We start from the raw sequence: 18,384 nt of genomic DNA on the forward strand, positions 1-18,384 counted from the left end.
TGTGTGTGTGTGTGTGTGTGTGTGTGTGTGTGTGTGTGTGTGTGTGTGTGTGTGTGTGTGTGTGTGTGTGTGTGTGTGTGTGTGTGTGTAGGTGGTTGAGTCTGTGTCTCAGAGAAGGATGTAGGTTTTGGGTTGTCTGGCTGCTAGGTTTCAGTATCCAGTTCTGTATGCTCTGCCTCCACGATCTCCTTAAATACAAAAGTTTAGTTTTTTTTTTAGTTTCAGTTTTATTAAACTTGAGAAGACAGGCAGTTATATAACAGCAATAAGCAGCTGACCCTCCCTCTCCTTTCTTCTCACCCTCCCCCCTCGCCTCTCTACTCTGCCTCCTCCCTCCCCCTCACCGTCTCCCTGCTCTCCCTCCCCCTCACCCCTCTGCTTTCTGCTCCCACTTACCTCTCTCCACTCACCTTCTCTCTGCCTCCCCCCTCACCTGCTCTCTGCACCCCTTCTTTCTTCTCACCTCCTCTCTGCCTCCCACTCTCATCTGCTCTCTGCTCCCCCTCTTCTATCCTGCTCACTCTGCACCCTACCTCTCACCTGCTCTCTACTACCCTTCAACTCTCCTCACCTGCTCCACCTCTCCCCTCCTCTCTGCTCTCTGCTCCCCCTCACCCCCCTCACCTGCTCTCTGCTCCCCCTTTCCCCTCCTCTCACCTGCTCCCCCTCTCCTCTTCTCACCTCATTGCTCCCTCTCTCCTCTCACCTACTCTCTGCTGCCCCTCTCCTCTCACCCGCTCTCTCTGTTCTGCTTCCTCCCTCTCCTCCTGGATCACAGGATCCTTGTCCAGCCTCTCTAGGTGCGGCAGGATCCCCAGCACTGACAGCCGGTAGTCTTCGGACTCAGAGAGCGGGTTCTCAGACAGAACCAGGGCTCGGAGAGACCCAGATAGAGGAACCAGAGCACGGACCTCAGCCAGGGAGAAGACCAGGTTACCCCTGAGAGAGTGAGAGTGAGAGAAATATTAAACTTATGTGGGGATCTAAAACGCATGGACAGGTAGAGAAAAGAATGTCCTTAATATTGAGGGAATCAGATACATCACTGGGGACAATGAAATACACTCCGACCCTTTCCTTGAACAAAGAAATAGCTTTGCCCATGTTAGAAAAAATAATGGAACAAAACCCTTGTAACTTCCAGAAAAATGTGCTGAAAAAAAATGAATGTCTACAAGCCTGACTGCAGTCATACAGCTGGACTGGAAACTACCATATGAGTCAAAATAGGCTGCAAACTGGTGCTCTGTAAAAACATTGACATTGCCACTGGTCTCATCAATGGGGTAATAAGGAAGCTTCAAGCCGTTTCCTACTATCTGGAAAACACAAGTATGGTCAAAACCATCCATGCATTATCATTGATCGCTTAATCCTTTACAGGGTCACAGTGAGCCGGAGCCTAACCATGCAGACACAGGGGCGCAAGGCAGGACTACACCCTAGACGGAACACCAGTCCATCGCAGAGCACCACACACTCACAGTAAGGCAGCAGTGCTAATCACCACGCCACTGTGCCGCACATGGTCAAAACCATAGCAATCAAATTTAACAATGGAGTCATCCATACCTTTGAACATTTACGCTCAAAGTTTGAAATCATGGACAGAGTCTAGATTGTTCGAGAACAGTTCCCAGTCATTAATGCTCATTCATTCACCATTAACAAATGCCAGGGTAAACTCTAAAAACAGTTATGATGTATCTTGGTAACTCCATTTCCTTCTATGGACAAAGTTTTGTTGCACTTTCCAGAGTTGCATCCTTAAGCGGTGTCCACCTCATCAAATTGCTGACCCCACCTTTGCATTAAGGCACCTCAAACTGCAGTTGCAGAGTACAATAGGCTCAGAGAGATTTATTGCCCTAAGTTGATAAACTTGAAGGAGACCAACACGAACAAGGGACACAAGGTAAACGATTGAGTGCATTTCATTCACCGAGCCATCACTAATGTTTATAAACAGTAAAAGCCTCAATCTTCTAAGAGAACACTTGCAGTTATACATCCATTCAGAGGCTTGAGCAACCCAAATTTCACCTCATGCTATGCAAATGCAACATTGCAGTGCCTTCTTCAGCCTCTGAAGGACTCATTAAAAGAGTCAACAAGAGTCTAGCAGGATCTTTGTTCACAACTATGATCACTTGCCATCCACTGCATCTCTACTGTGGATATTTGTCATTTTAGGAGAACCCTTCAATAGAGGTGAGCAGTAAGATTTCTCACCAAATTGTCTGAAATTTGTCCTGAAGTATCTCGCAAGGTTTCAATCAAAATAAGTCATGACATTCTATGTACTAGATGTAACGTTAGGTTATTATCATAACCCTGGTTCCCTGAAAGAGAATGACAACCATTACCGAATGGGAGGAGCCCTCTCTGACCGCCAATCACTGAGCATATATAAAAACACATGTATGACATTTAACAGAGAAAAGTGTAAGGTGCTGCACGCAGGAAATAAAAATGTGCATTATAAATATTATGGGAGATACTGAAATTAAAGAAGGAATCTATGAAAAAGACCTAGGAGTTTTTGTGTTGACTCAGAAATGTCTTCATCTAGACAATGTGGGGAAAAGCTATAAAAATGGCCAACAAGATGCTCGGATACATTGTGAAAAGTGTTGAATTTAAATCAAGGGAAGTAATGTTAAAACTGTACAATGCATTAGTAAGATCTCATCTTGAATATTGTGTTCAGTTCTGGTCATCTCGCTAGAAAAAGGATATTGCTCCTCTAGAAAGAGTGCAAAGAAGAGCGACCAGAATTATTCCGGGTTTAAAAGGCATGCCATATGCAGACAGGCTAAAAGAATTTAATCTATTCAGTCTTGGGTCACAAATGGAGATTAGACAAAGGGGCATTCAGAACAGAAAATAGGAGGCACTTTTTTTACACAGAGAATCGTGAGGGTCTGGAATCAACTCCCCAGTAATGTTGTTGAAGCTGACACCATGGGATCCTTCAAGAAGCTACTTGATGTGATTCTGGGATCAGTAAGCTACTAACAACCAAAACTAGAAGAAGGTAAGGAGAAGGATCTGAGGTGCAGATTGCCAGGAGCCAACAGCCACCACTGCAGTGTCTTCCGGCATTGTCTGGACACTCGCACCAGCCTGTACCAATCTCGGACCGGGTGCACCTAGAGCATATTTACCCAGGCTTGAAGCGGGCGCATTCTCAGCAGCCCTAGTGGAAGGATTTTCAAGGTGGCTGCCGTCAGCCCTAACAACTTCTGATATATCTGACCTGTAGGAGAGCATCCTCTCTGAATAAGGAGTGTGGCCTCCAATGACTGAATCCTGTCTTCCGACAGTGAGGGAAGCATGCGCAGAGTTCAGTTTGATCTCCAGAACACTGTGGACTGCGACGGTACAAAGTTGCTCTTCTGTTGATGTATAGAGAGCCTACATGATCTATGACCTGTTTTGTGTGTGCTTTGGAACGCGCGCAAACTAGCCAATCGTCCAGATAATTCAGAATGTGAATACTCTGCAGCCTGAGTGGAGCCAGTGCTTGAAAATGTGTGGGGTGCCAGCAAGAGGCCAAATGGCAGCACGCAGAATTCGTATGTGTTGCTTTGAAAGGCGAAGTGCAGATACTTTCTCTGCACGGGACGGATCGGGACATGGAAGTAGGCGTCTTGCAGGTTGATCGATGTGAACCAGTCGCCCGGTTGGACGGTCTGGAGGATAGGCTGTGCTGTCAATATGTTGAACTTCCTCTGTTTGAAGAACAAGTTGAGGAGCCAGAGGTCCAGAATAGGTCTGAAACTGCCATCCCTCTTGGGCACCAGGAAGTAAAAGCTGCTGAGGGCATCGCTTCGGTTTACCAAGTGCACAGCGTTCTTCTGTTGAAGACTGGTGATCTTCTGTTAAAAGGAGTATCGCCCTCGCTGGTTCGACAGTGGTGAGAAGCACACCCTTGAACGGTGGTGCACCTAAGCTGAATTGTAGAGCGTATCCGTGTCTCATTGTCAATTGCACCCAGGAGTCCGGCCGGGCGGCGTTCAGGTCCTGTTGCCCCAGCAGGCTGTGAATGCCACCTTGGGCGCTGGCGTAGACAGGAAGGCGCGAGAACTTCGAAGCAACCTCCTTGTCCTTGTGGGACCTTTCAAGGCTCACATCAATGGTCGCTCCAAACGTCTGCCCCGGTGTAACGGGGGAATCTAGTAGTGCTGCCTTCTTGGTCTCGACGACTTTGGCCTGTGTTAGCCAGAGGTGTCTGCGTGCGGCTACCAGCGCAGCTAGAGATCTGCCTAATGCCTGACCTTACTCCCCCATTAGGTCGGTCATCGCCCTTGTTACCGCCAATAGCTCCCCTGTGTCCGTCTCCGTTTTCGTCTCCTGCAGCCTCTCAGCCAGCTGCATCTGCTAGAAAACCAGTACGGCCATAGCATTGGCCGCTCTAGCTTTTTCAGTATGGTGTCTGTTCTTCTGCACGGCTTGGAAGGGCAGGTAGGGTCTTTATCCACTTGGTAAGGGTGGACCCCTGCACCAGTACTGTGACTGTGTCCCCAATGGCGGGGAATATGCCTAGACCTGCTTCTTGGGCTCTGCAGTGTGTAGCAGGGCCTCTGCTGTTCAGAGGCTGAAGGGGCGGATGCTGGGTTGCTCCAGGATGAGTGCAGCAGCTCAAGAAAGTCCTGGCACAAGGGGAGGGCATGCTGTAGATTTTAGTAGGGTCCCTAGCATGGTTTGCTGAGCTCTTACAGTCTCCACCAGCTCAGCATAGCGCCGCTCGGCCGAGCTTGGGCGTCTCCGACAGGGATTGTCTGCGCCTGCGCGGCAACCGCCTGTACCCTGGTGAGCGTCCCCTCGAGCAGTACCGCCTTGGAGGTGACCATCTCACCACCCCTGACAGGTGTCTGTGCCTCTGCACCGGTGGTGGGGAAGGGGAGGGTGACCCAGGTGTGCGGGAGAGCTCTCTGGTCACTGTAGCGGGTGGGGGTCCTAGAGGACCTCTGCAGAGGCCCTTGGACCACAGACATCATTCTCCCATGGCTTGGGGAGAGACTCTGCTGGGGATAGGGCTGCTCTCCGGTCCTTAGTTCTTCTAGAGAACTTCCTGCATGGAGAGCAGTCCAGCTGATCTACTAGTGCTTTGGCCGCATGTTCTGGCCCTAAGAATCTGGCGCAGGACTGGTGTCACGGGAAGTTAGCATTTGTCTTTTTGAGCCTTTCTACGTATGCGCGAATCTTAGAGCTTAAAGGCAAGGTTAAGCCGTCGACTTTCTGTCTGTGTACTTTTATTCAGAACAGACTGTTATTGCGATGCTTCCAGTGTGTCAAGTAAATTGCTTTACTCTTAAAATGTTGTCAGGATCTTTATTAACTGCATTATAAGTGGTAAAAACATAAAAGACGTTGCTGTAATATTATTAACATGTTTTTCATATTATTATTAAATAATATGTTAACTTTAGGCTACGTGCACGTATATGGGTTAAGACAAACAAATAATTTATCAATTGTCATGCGATTTATTTTTATGTGCAATTATATTGGTGTGCAATAACAGTTTCTAATATGAGATATTATCTATTATTTAACAATAGGTGTTTAATTCCTAGTTTACAAAGACGTGGCAAACTCTCACCAGAGTTGTCATTTTTTATTTGTAATCGCCACGGATATTTATAGTTTTTCTTAGTACAAATAATACAGCGAAAGAGAAATAAATACATGTATAATTTGTTTGTGTTGACATACTGTATCAGAAACCACTATGCATTTGTCTTGTGATTTATTTTGATGAGCCATTAGCCTATATACTGCGGTCATAAGACAGTATTGAAACCTATCAGACAGTTTTGAAATGCTGGTCAAATGTCAGACACTTATGATATATTCCTAAAAAACCTCCAGCATGTAATTAAACCACACCTTATGTAATCCTTGTCTTCCCATACCCACCCTTACACCTTTGTTTTTATTGTATATATTGTTTTGTATATTTTGAATTGTGTACATGTATTTGTTTGTTTTAATAAAAGTGCATTTTTTTTAAATACCAGTATCTTTGTTATTGAGAAATGTATATAGACAAAACTATTACTGTACGGTATGCAATGAATGCTAGATGATATCTACGTTATATTCATGATATCTTTATATTTGATAAATGAGATTTGGTGTAAATCATAATAATTAGAAAATAATATTAAGAGCAAGTTCTCACACAGAGTTCAACATAATAATCTACAAGTAAAAAGTATAACCTGTGGTGTGATGTTTTATCTTTCCTGAAATACAACTACTGATGAGTGGGGACTTTTATTGTAGAAGTGAGGATCAGGATCAGAGATTTGCACAGGGTACTAGATTAAAGTGGAGAGCTATCTGAATTAGTACAGTATTTGGTGCTGCAAGAGTATATCCATCTTGTCAACTCGGATTACAGATGTTCATTTAATAATAGAACTGCACTTTTGGACGGTATGTATTGGAAACCAATCGTTTTATGCATTTCTCAAATTATATATACACCTTAAAACACCATCTTCCACTAAAATCATGTACGTTTTCTATATTAACAGGTTTTTAGATATTCCGTGGACTTGATTACAACGTCAAAACATTATTCTCGACATGAAGAAAAATGTTTGTAACCACTTTCCCACTGAATTTATTGAAAAGGTTCAAAGTCACAGAGCAATTTACCATGAAAATAATATAACTATTAAAGTGAGCTTACATAAACACTTATTAAAACACTTATTTGCTTACCCCACAGTATATGACATGCCAACAAACTACATTTTTTAAAGGAAATACACATTTGGCAAGCAGTGATTTTAACTATGCATAGACATAAATTACACCGACAAATAAAAGTTTTAAAAATATTTAATCATGTTAAAAAAAAATAAATACAGCGAGCAATTTTCTGAAGATAAAATGTATTTATAATACAAATTAAACTTAAATATACATTACGATAAATGTCACCTTCAAAAAAAAAAAAAAAGCTGTCTGCAATACACTTCGATAAATAAGATGACAACATATTTAAACACAAATTAAGCAAAACTTGTTTTCGATTCTCAAAAAAATATCAAATGGCGTCCTGTAATTTTCTATGAATCTCCAGAGAACCTTGCCTTTAAGTCCTAAAATTCGTACATGCGTAGAAAGGCTCAAATAGGCAAACGCTAACTTATTTCACGGCTAACTTATTTCTGGTGACACCGGTGCTCGTCCTGCCTGGGCAGCTTCACCAGCTTCACCACGCCTTTTATCAAGGGATCTAATGCTTTACAAATGCCTTACATTGGCCTTTCATAACACCTCTATAACAAGGAGAATAATGTTTTTTTTTTAGCATTAAAATGTGTTAGTATACTACCCTTTAGCACTGACATGCATATGTACCTTTAACTATTCATAACATTGTTGTTTTGTACCTACGTAAAAATCAATACCTACCAAAATAGACATACTGTTTTCACCACCGGTGGATGTACATTTGGAACTAAGAATACAATGTTTACACTTTCAATACTGTCCAAAAGTACCTTCTACCATTATTTTACTTTAAAATCTTCTCATTTTTCGTATTACTCGTCTTGTCTGTCTGTCTATTTACCATACACATCCTCTAATAGCTTTCCCTTACTTTATTCATTATTTGATGAAGTAAAAAAAAAGAAGTGATATCTATAACAAATTTAGAAAAATGCAACGGCCGTTTTGAAGTAGTGATATCAAACACAAGAGCCCAAGTTAAGAGAAGCAATTGGGGAAGCCTTGTCAAGCATTAAGCAAATAGGCACAATTGGAAAGGTGCTGGGGTCCAACATTCACACAATTGTTGCTTCTAAGTTGGCTTCTTTTTTTCTCGCTCCACTTTATATTGAAATGCTCTTTGTACAACTTCAAGGGGACTGTGACCATTCCCTTATCAGCTCAAAAAGTCACATCTGCAACAAAATACCTTGACAATGCACAACCAAACGACAACACCTCAGCCCTAGATCTGCAATGTCTGCCTGTGACGGAAATATAATGGGTTCTGGTTGGAAATCGACCCGACCTGTGAGGGCACAAAATAGCAAAAGGGAAAGTCCTGAAATGGGCTGGCCTGAAAATTCATTTCTAATTCCCGGAATGGGCTGGCCTCAGTTCATTTCCAGGGTCGGGAAGTTGGTCAGCCTGGATGAATGCGAGACTCTGTTGCAGGAAAGTATTGACCTGCAGGGTAAACGAGGTAGCAGCTGCAAGCAATAAAAGCAGCTGCAATCGTTTGCCAAGGGGTCAAGCGGAATAGCATAAAGGGGCCGGAGAATCAGTAATCTTTTCCTTCGCTATGGTTACAAAACTTAACCTGGACGGACCTGTGCAGTGTGTGAAATAAATAATCGTGAGTGTTTGTTTTGTTTGTCTTGTCTATAATTATTACTTGTATTTATAGACGGCTAACACAATCTGGAGCGGTTACTATAGGCCAGCAATAAACCCGGACAACACTTCACCACTGTAGCATGTATTTATATTTTTCTTCACCACAAGCACTGAGAGCACTCACTTTGGTCCTGTGATCGTGTGTGTGTGTTAATTGTGTGTGTTAGTACTGTGCTTATTATTTGCGGAACTGCAACTCTTTTCACTTCTGTGCAATACACTTTGTGAATTGCTTGTTATTGTTTACCAACTGGTCATCAGACCTTTGGATTATAAAACCATTAAAATCAAAACATTTCACCCATACTTTGTTGTCTGTTTGTTTCTTGGGATTACTGCATCAGCACCGCACCTGCTGTACACCTGCTTGAATAATTAACACTTTGCCACTGCCCTATCAGCTGTCACTTTCCGTACACCTACCTTGCATTCTCATTATCCCTTGCACTTGTTGCCATTATTGGACTTGTTAATCATCTTCATTGTTGGAAAAATATTGCTACGTGCTCTTTCACATATTCTTGCATGTATGGGCTAAATGTCTGTCCATGTGTGCCCTCATCTACCTGTGCCTTACCTGCATGTTGTCCATGTGTCATCCCAAAGCATACTTGTCAGAGCCTGTGATGATACCTCTCCCATTCTGATTCTGTCTTTCTCTCTGTAGTAGTGCTTGTAAGGATAACCAAGTACTTCAGTCTGTGTTGAGCATTTCCTTGGAAGCCAAGTTAGAAGCAACAATTGTGTTAAGTTGGGCCCCAGCACATTTCCAATTGTGCCTATTTGCTTAAGAACATAAGAAAGTTTACAAACGAGAGGAGGCCACTCGGCCCATCTTGCTCGTTTGGTTGTTAGTAGCTTATTGATCCCAGAATCTCATCAAGCAGCTTCTTGAAGGATCCCAGGGTGTCAGCTTCAACAACATTACTGGGGAGTTGGTTCCAAACCCTCACGATTCTCTGTGTAAAAAAGTGCCTCCTATTTTCTGTTCTGAATGCCCCTTTGTCTAAACTCCATTTGTGACCTCTGGTCCTTGTTTCTTTTTTCAGGTCGAAAAATTCGATATTGTCAATACCTTTTAGAATTCTGAATGCTTGAATTAGGTCGTCGCATAGTCTTCCTTGTTCAAGACTGAATAGATTAAATTCTTTTAGCCTGTCTGCATATGACATGCCTTTTAAACCCGGAATAATTTTGGTTGCTCTTCTTTGCACTCTTTCTAGAGGAGCTATATCCTTTTTCTAGCGAGGTGTCCAGAACTGAACACAATATTCAAGATGAGGTCTTACTAATGCATTGTACAGTTTTAACATACTTCCATTGATCTAAATTCAACACTTTTCACAGTGTATCCGAGCATCTTGTTGGCCTTTTTATAGCTTTCCCCACATTGTCTAGATGAAGAGTCAACAAAAACTCCTAGGTCTTTTTCATAGAGTCCTTCTTTAATTTCAGTATCTCCCATATGATATTTATAATGCACACTTTTCTCTATTAAATGTCTCCAATATTACATGATCTCCCTTTCCTAAAACCATGTTGACTGTTTACCAAGATACTGTTACCATATAGGTAATTTTCCATTTTGGATCTTACTATAGTTTCCATAAGTTTGCATATAATAGAGGTCAGGCTTATTGATCTGTAGTTACCTGGTTCAGTTTTGTTTCCCTTTTTGTGGATCGGTATTACATTTGTAATTTTCCAGTCTGGTCTACAAGATAACTCTCCTCAGTGCTGAGATTGAAAGCATATTAAACAGCTTCCAATCAACCAAAAAGGTTAATATATTTGAATCATCAGTAATAAAAAAAAAAAAAACTCAATATACAAAAAAACCCACAAAAAACAAACCTAGAGAGAGAAACTGTTTGACAGTGAGTGTAAATCAGCCAGAAAGTTACTCTGCTACTGCCAAGCACTACCAAGAAAGAAACAAAAACAGCATTTGATTGAATTTGGCACAACAGACTGTTTTATAAATTCTCCAAAGTGGCGTAGGGGGTAAATATGACATAATAAAGTCAATATATTCAGAAAATAAGTGCGGTGAAAATTGGCAAAATTGCTGAACACACTGCACCCAGAACAGTATCCCCTCAGCACTGCAGAGTGACACACTGCACCCAGAACAGTATCCCCTCAGCACTGCAGAGTGACACACTGCACCCAGAACAGTATCCCCTCAGCACTGCAGAGTGACACACTGCACCCAGAACAGTATCCCCTCAGCACTGCAGAGCGACACACTGCACCCAGAACAGAATCCCCTCAGCACTGCAGAGTGACACACTGCGACCACAACAGAATCCCTTCAGCCAGCTGCTACTGACACCACGCATCTACTAGCACATAGCACTGCAAAAATCACACATTGTGCCCAGAACACAACTACAAGGGTGTGAACAGGATGGCTTTGTAGAGGTGACGTCAGACCAGAAAAAGGACGAACAAAGGTAGGGCGGTGAATCTGTGACGCTACGGCGTCCAGGATTGTATTGTAAATAATAATAAACAAAAGATTTAACCAAAACACACAAAACAGGACACGGCACTTGAGGCCAAAATAAATAGGTAAACAAAATGAACAACACTAAACAAGACAGTGGACGAACAGACAAACAAGTACCGGGCTGGCACTTCCAGCACGTTGTATCAATTGTTCTCAAACCCCCAAAAAATCCTTCTCTCTCCACTCATGAACACACAACACCAGGAGTGAAAACATGCAGCTTTTATGCAGCTGTACCGAGACTCGATTGGTAATCAATCATTCAATTGGAGTCTCGGTACAACTGCATGTGAATAAAAGTGCAATTCCCTGTGCTCACATATTATTTTACTTGCACGTGAAGTGCTGTGCAATCCTCGTGCCTAAATACAAAATGCACACTTTAAACACTTGTGCTCGCAACCCATATTTATATCCCTTGTATTTTATACATAAACACCAACATTAAAGACACTACATATAACAGAAAACACTTATAAACATAAAGGGGGCGGGACACTCCGCCACAAAGGGTTATCTGTTTGTATTGATGAGTTGTGTTATTTGTTTAAATGCGTTAAAACTATTTGTTTTGTCATGCCAATAAATCCTCTTTTGAATTTGAGAGAGACTGCAGATATGAGAGAATATCAAGTTGTCCTTCCTGACTCCCAACACACCTACCGCAGGTTGAGGTACTGCAGAGCTCTCATGTCTGCACTGAACCCCTGCAGGGACTCTAACTGGTTGTCTCTCAGGTGCAGTGTGGTCAGCTTCTCCAGATGAGCCAAACCCTCCAGCCGTTTAATGAGGTTCTGAGCCTGAGAAAGAAAGTAAGAAAGAAAGAAATAATTATAGATAGATTGAGCATTTGACTCAATTTGGCATCCAGGTCTAGTCCTCCGAATTTTTTAAAGCGGTGCAGGGGGTAAAGTCTATGACATCATGTCACAAAGACGGCTGCAGTGGGTGACATCAGACCAGAAACAGGAACCAACACAGAAGAGACAGAGAGAAGTGGAGTTTTGATGAAGCTGAGCACTTGCTTGCGCTCAGCATTTAATAATTAAACAGACAGAAAATAAAAGGTTTGAAAACAAAACACAGGACACGGCACTTTATTTATTTTGGCTATACATACAAAACGGACTATACAGACAAAAACGCCGATAATGTGATTTACTTTATTTATTATTACTTTTACCTCCACCTCCAGTCACATTCTCCACTCAGCAAACACACAACCCCAATTGAGTGAAAACATGCTGCTTTTATACAGCTGTACCGAGACTCGATTGCTAATCAATCATTTAATTGGAGTCTCGGTACAAATGCACGTGAATTAATAAAAGTGCAATTCCCCATGCTAACATATTATTACATTTTATTCCTGCACGTGAAGTGCTGTGCAATCCTTGTGCCTAAAATATAAATATACATTTTAAACACTTGTGCGCATAACCCATATTATATCCTGTGTACCAATGACTATACACCAACATTAACACACAACACAGAAATACACACAGGGGCGGGCAACATTACCACACATCACTATGTCAATGTATACAGACAATGAAAGTGCGCTATGAAAATTGGCAACTAAAGTCGTGGAGTGAGACAGGCTGCAGTCTGAGCCCAACATTGTTGTTCAGCATCTACATTAACGAGTTGGCCACAATGTTGGAGCAGTCTGCAGCCCTTGGATTCATTCTACATGACAGAAATTAAATTTCATGCTCTGTGGGTGACAGCAGGCCCGGGTCTGCAGCAGAGCCTGGCACTGCTAGAACAGTACTGTCACAAATGGGCACTGACAGTAAACCTGGACAAGACGAGAGTGATGGTGTTCCAGAAGAAAGCCAGATCTCAGAGACAGGTACAGCGTCACTCTGGGCATCACCACTTTAGAGCACAGGTCCAGTTAAAACTACCTGGGTCTGTAAAATCAGTGCGTCAGGGAGTTTTAACCTGGCTATAGCTAAGTCTCCTATAGAGACAATCCCATGGATATTTATCATTATTAAACAAATATATTAATGGTAGTAATAATAACAACAATAACAAATCAAACGTTCAAATGGGAAATATAAAAACTTAAATGGCATAATTTAAAATAAGTATTTGGAATATCCAGAGTCTGTGTTTTTCAACTTTTAGAACAGAGCAGGGTCCCTGACTTTGTAAATAATTCAAAAATAATCATTCTCCACGAAACATGGAAGTGTGTCTGCACACTGTCCTAGCCGTTATACTGAACAGATAGAGCCCCCCCCCCTGAAAAAAACCCACATTAAACATGGCAGAGATTCAGGGGACATTATTGTCTAGTACAAAGGGGAACTCGCAAACTATATCCTCCCATTTGATAGGGCAGACACACATTTAGATCTAAATAAAGAGAAATTATAAACAGCAATCTAGACATTTAACTGTGTGTAATGTACATGTTGCTGTTAGACTCCCCATACCACAAAGAGGGTTTTGAATCTGAAGTTATACATTTCTAGACTTCCAGAGATTGACTACATCAGCACAGAGGGGAACAGCCACCCATTTGGAGAAACCCCTTTGTACCACACACGCACACACACACACACCACACAGGAACAGCTACGACAGTGCTGTGAATAAGAGTGGGAAGCCGATAGTGCAACTCATTTATAACTCGGTGTTAGGTAGTAGTGTGGTAGACTATGCCATCAAAGACATGGACCCAGAATGTATAAATGCATTTATAGGTCATGCCACAAACGCACCCATCAGACCACAGCCAAATAACGCTGTACCTAAAGAAATCAGAACAGCCTACCAGGGATTCAAACCCTCCAGCCAAACTCTTCAACCTTCAGCCCACATACAAGTGGACAGAGACCAGCACTGCAGACTATCGGATAGCAATGAGATGTGTGGAGATTGAAAGCATGCTAAACAGCTTTCAGTACACACAATACAAGTACAATAAAGAAGGAAGCATTCTGGCTGTACAAAATTGAAACATTTGAAAAATTGGTAAAATCAAAACTGAGGCAGCTATCAAACAAGAAACACAGGGAGCTGACACCCTGGGATCCTTCAAGAAGCTGCTTGATGAGATTCTGGGATCAATAAGCTACTAACAACCAAACGTGCAAGATGGGCCGAATGGCCTCCTCTCGTTTGTAAACTTTCTTATGTTCTCTGTAACATCTCTGTAACAGGGGGTATTAGTACCTTCTACTTTTGTTGTGGGTGTCCGCTAAATGATGAGAGAGACAGAGGGATGCAGTTGTCAACGTCCCTCAGGCGTCAAGGTTTTATTCAAATAAACAGAAAGCTGCAGTGACAGGTGGCCACCACTAGGGTACCAATAACGATAGCCCTAGCACAGGAGGACATACAGTCAGAGTGTAATCAAAACAACTAAAAAAATGCAAAACAAAATATAGTGAGAAAACAGCTAAAAACTAAAGTTTGCCAAACACAGACTTAGAGCTGCTCCCACTAAAAGTGAGGACATACTCTGTGACACACTAAAATAAACTGTTGTGGGATCAAAATCCCCTAAATGAATCCCTACACAATTCACTCACCCTGGCTCTCCACACAGTCGCGAGGCTGAATACTTGCTGGAACTAAAACTAAAGAACTGGCTTTCCAGCTTCTTTTTTATACCATATGCCTGGGTTTAATGACCATCAATTAGACAATTAAGCCCCAGCCACAATCAGCACATGGATTTGGCTGAGTTGGATTTAACCCCATCCCTGCCAAACTAAAATTAAAACTTTTCAACTTTATTTAAAACTGCAAAAACCCACCATATCTAGTACACACTTGCATTCAATTTTTTTTTAAACTATACATATACACAATACATTATTTACACATGCAGGGCTTTTGCCCTGCCACACCACCATATATAAATGTGGAGACAAATTTGACCCCAGTAACTACTGAAGCATCTGTGTGAGCAGTAACCTGGGGAAGGTATTCTGCAGTATCATAAATGCCTGGATACTGGCCTTCCTTGCTGAACACTGTGTCTCAGATGCAGCGCAGAGAGAAGACCATCACCAAGGAACTGCAGGGACTGAGGGAGCAGCTCCACAGACACACAACACCGCCCACCCCCCCACCCCCCACCACTATAATGTGGAACAAAGGGGAGCTCGCCAACTGAATCCCTGCATTATAACGAAGAGTATTTTAACACCCTCCACACAGCAATCGGCCATTTTCAGGCTCAGGTAAATGTGCTATTCTGTGGGGATTTCAATGCCAGGACATGCTCAGAGCCTAACTGTATAAACACTCAGGGAAACAGCCATATATTTGGACAGACACCTTCATACCTCACACCTACTACAACACAGAGAAACAACCCTGACCGTGTTATAAACAAGAATGGGAGAGAATTAGTGCATCTCTGTCGTGCCCTGGGTCTGTACATCGGTAATGGCATGAATAGAGGGGACTCTTTAGGGAGGTTTACTTACTGCTCAGTTCTTGGAACAAGTGTAGTCGACTATGACATTACGGACACGGACCCCTCATCTCTTAATGCATTCACTGTCAGGCAACAAAACCCCCCTGTCGGACCACAACCAAATCACTGTGTTCCTGAAAAGAAGTGGTCAGCCTAAAAACACACAGACACAGACCAGTAAGCTGTACAATCGTAATCAAACATACAGATGGGCTCCAAACAGCAGAGAGCAATCAGTTTTAACAAAGCAATCAGTTCTATGGAAATGACTAACCTCGTTCACACTTTCCTCAACACTCAGTACCAACTAAATGTGACAGAACTAAATCTGGCAGTTAAACACATCAAAAACTTATTTAAAAATGCAGCCATAATGGCAAATCTAAAAAAAAAAAAAAAGTAAAAAATAAAACAAAAACAAAAACTCACACAATAATGGTGTGATGATTAATGTAAATCCATACAAACAAATCTAAGACATTTATCTAATTAATAATTTAATCAACCACAAATTCCAGATTTACGCCTGAGGTACTGCGAGACCCTAAAACACTATAAACACACACTCAAACAGAAAAAACAAAAATACAAAAACAAAACCCTCATAGATATAGAAATATCTATCGACCAAAACCAGTTCTGGAAAATGTGGAATAATTTAAACTCAACAAAACAACAAGAATTAACAATAGAAAATGGAACAATTTAGAAAAATTATTTTGAAACCCTTTATAAAGATAAACAACAAAAAGATCTAACAAATAAACAAAAATTTAACTAGAGAAAAACTGAAATTACTAGAACAATCAATTAAAGTTAACCAAACTACAATTGATGCTCCAATCACCCTACAAGAGTTAACTGAGAAGCTCCAGGCACTTAAACCCAGAAAAGCCTGCTGCCTTGACAGCATTAGTACCGAGACGCTCAAAAACATCACTCCTAAGCTACAAGAGGTAATGTTTAAATTATTCAACATGGGACTAAGTACTGGTTACTTCCCTGACATCTGGAACCAAGGGCTTATATCCCCAATTCACAAGAGCGTAGACAAATTCGACCCCCATAACTCCCAAGGCATTTGTGTGAGCAGTAATCTGGGGAAGGTATTCTGTAGTATAGTCAATGCCCGCATAACAGTCTAACACTGCTCGATATTTATATCAATGAGTTAACAATGATGCTGGAACAGTCTGCAGCCCCTGGCCTCACTCTATGACACAGAAGTCAAGTTCCTGCTCTACGCAGATGACCTGGTCCTGCTGTCGCCCACAGAGCAGGGGCTGCAGCAGAACCTGGCTCTGCTGGAGCAGTACTGCAGTCCTGGGCCTTGGCAGTAAACCTTAAAAGGACAAATAGATAACTGACTGATAATTGTGATGATAAGGCCTATTTCCGCATCATCACGGTCTCTGGATTATAAAATGAAACGGTACCGTGTTTATGCCTAATATATACAATAGTTAAAAAAAAAAACGATATTGCAAAGAGAAATATTAGCAAAAGTGTCAATGAAATGTACAGTACCAGTCAAAAGTTTTAGTACACCTGCTTGAAACCAGGTTTTTCATGATTATCTATGCTTTTAACTGTATAAACTTGTCTATAAACACTTAATATTTCATTATATGATATGTGTACTTATATAAGCTGATAATCATAAGTGAATTGCATTCAAAAATTTAATTTTTAAATGAAAATGTAAATCTTGTCAATTTCAATGAAATGGTCAGCCAAAGCAAGGCGATTTCAGTCTGAAGCCCAAGTCAGTTAACAGTCTGGAATGTGTATAACACGGTGTTAGAACATTGGCCTAAGTATAAAAGTGTGTTTGTTAGATGTTCTCTGAGTTAACTAGCATGTTACCTAATTAACCTTTTGTCACCAATTATTGTTAACAGGTGAGGGTCCATGATTACTATAAATATAGGTAGCATAGGTACAAGTTTGTCATTCCTGAATGTAAGGAAGCAGAAAATGGCAAAATACACTCAGTTAAGCAAAGAAAAAAGACAATCTGTAATTACTTTAAGAAATGAAGGTCAATCTTTAAAATCGCAATAATTTTGCAAGTGTCTGTAACTGCTGTGGCCAAGATCATCAAACAATGTGAAGAAACTGGCACTCATGAGGACCAAACAAGGTCAGGCAGGCCAAGGGTGACCTCGAATCAGAGAACAAGTTAATTTGAGTCACAAGTCTGCGAAACTGGCGATCAACTGCCCCTGAAATACAAGCTCAGCTAAATGCTACTAGAAGTACAGATGTTTCAACATCAACTGTTAGGAGGAGATTGCGTGAAGCTGGCCTAACTGGAAGAATTGTTGCAAAGAAACCATTGAAGAGTGCAGAATAAGAGGAAGAGACTTGCCTGGGCCAAAAAACACAGAAACTGGACGTTTGAGGAGTGGAAGTCAGTCTTATGGACCGATGAGTAGAAATGTGAAATATTTGGGTCCAACCGCCGAGTATTTGTAAGACGCAGAGAGGGTGAGCGCATGAGTTCTGCATGTGTGGTTCCCACTGTCAAGCATGGAGGAGGCAGTGTCATGGTCTGGGCTTGCTTTGCTGGTGACAGAGTTGGTGATCTTTACCAAGTCCATGGCAAGCTCAACCAGCATGGCTATCATAGCATACTTCAGAGGCATGTCATTCCATCAGGATTACGGCTAGTTGGGCAGTCCTTCATTCTTCAGCAAGATAATGACTCAAAACACACCTCAAAGTTGTGCAAGAACTATCTGGCGAAGAAGGAAAGTGAAGGACAACTCAATCTAATGACCTGGCCTGCCCAGTCTCCAGACCTCAATCCCATAGAACTTGTATGGGATGAACTGGACAGAAGAGCCAAAGCAAAACTACCCACAAGTGGCCTACATCTCTGGGAATTGCTGCAGAAGATCTGGGAAGACATGTCGGGTGATTTCCTGCTGAAACTTGTTAACCGAATACCTTGTGTTTGTGAAGCTGTTATTAAGGCAAAGGGTGGCTAATTTGAGGAATCCAAGATTTA

The 18,384-nt window shown here is 41.9% G+C and overlaps 1 protein-coding gene across 1 annotated transcript in view; it reads right to left on the bottom strand.

The window, feature by feature from the left end:
- Nucleotides 1-45: 45 nt before the first annotated feature.
- Nucleotides 46-18,384, bottom strand: part of lrrc23 (leucine rich repeat containing 23) — a 35,404-nt gene continuing 17,065 nt past the window's right edge. The window contains exons 7-9 of the mRNA XM_041267849.1: nucleotides 11,588-11,724; nucleotides 735-939; nucleotides 46-188 (exon numbers count right to left, since the gene is read on the bottom strand). Coding sequence (XP_041123783.1) covers nucleotides 144-188; nucleotides 735-939; nucleotides 11,588-11,724 — 387 coding nt within the window. The 3' untranslated portion in view covers nucleotides 46-143. The remainder of the gene's footprint in view (nucleotides 189-734; nucleotides 940-11,587; nucleotides 11,725-18,384) is intronic.

This window comes from Polyodon spathula, chromosome 13, assembly GCF_017654505.1.
Source record: "Polyodon spathula isolate WHYD16114869_AA chromosome 13, ASM1765450v1, whole genome shotgun sequence".
Lineage (NCBI taxonomy): Eukaryota > Metazoa > Chordata > Actinopteri > Acipenseriformes > Polyodontidae > Polyodon > Polyodon spathula.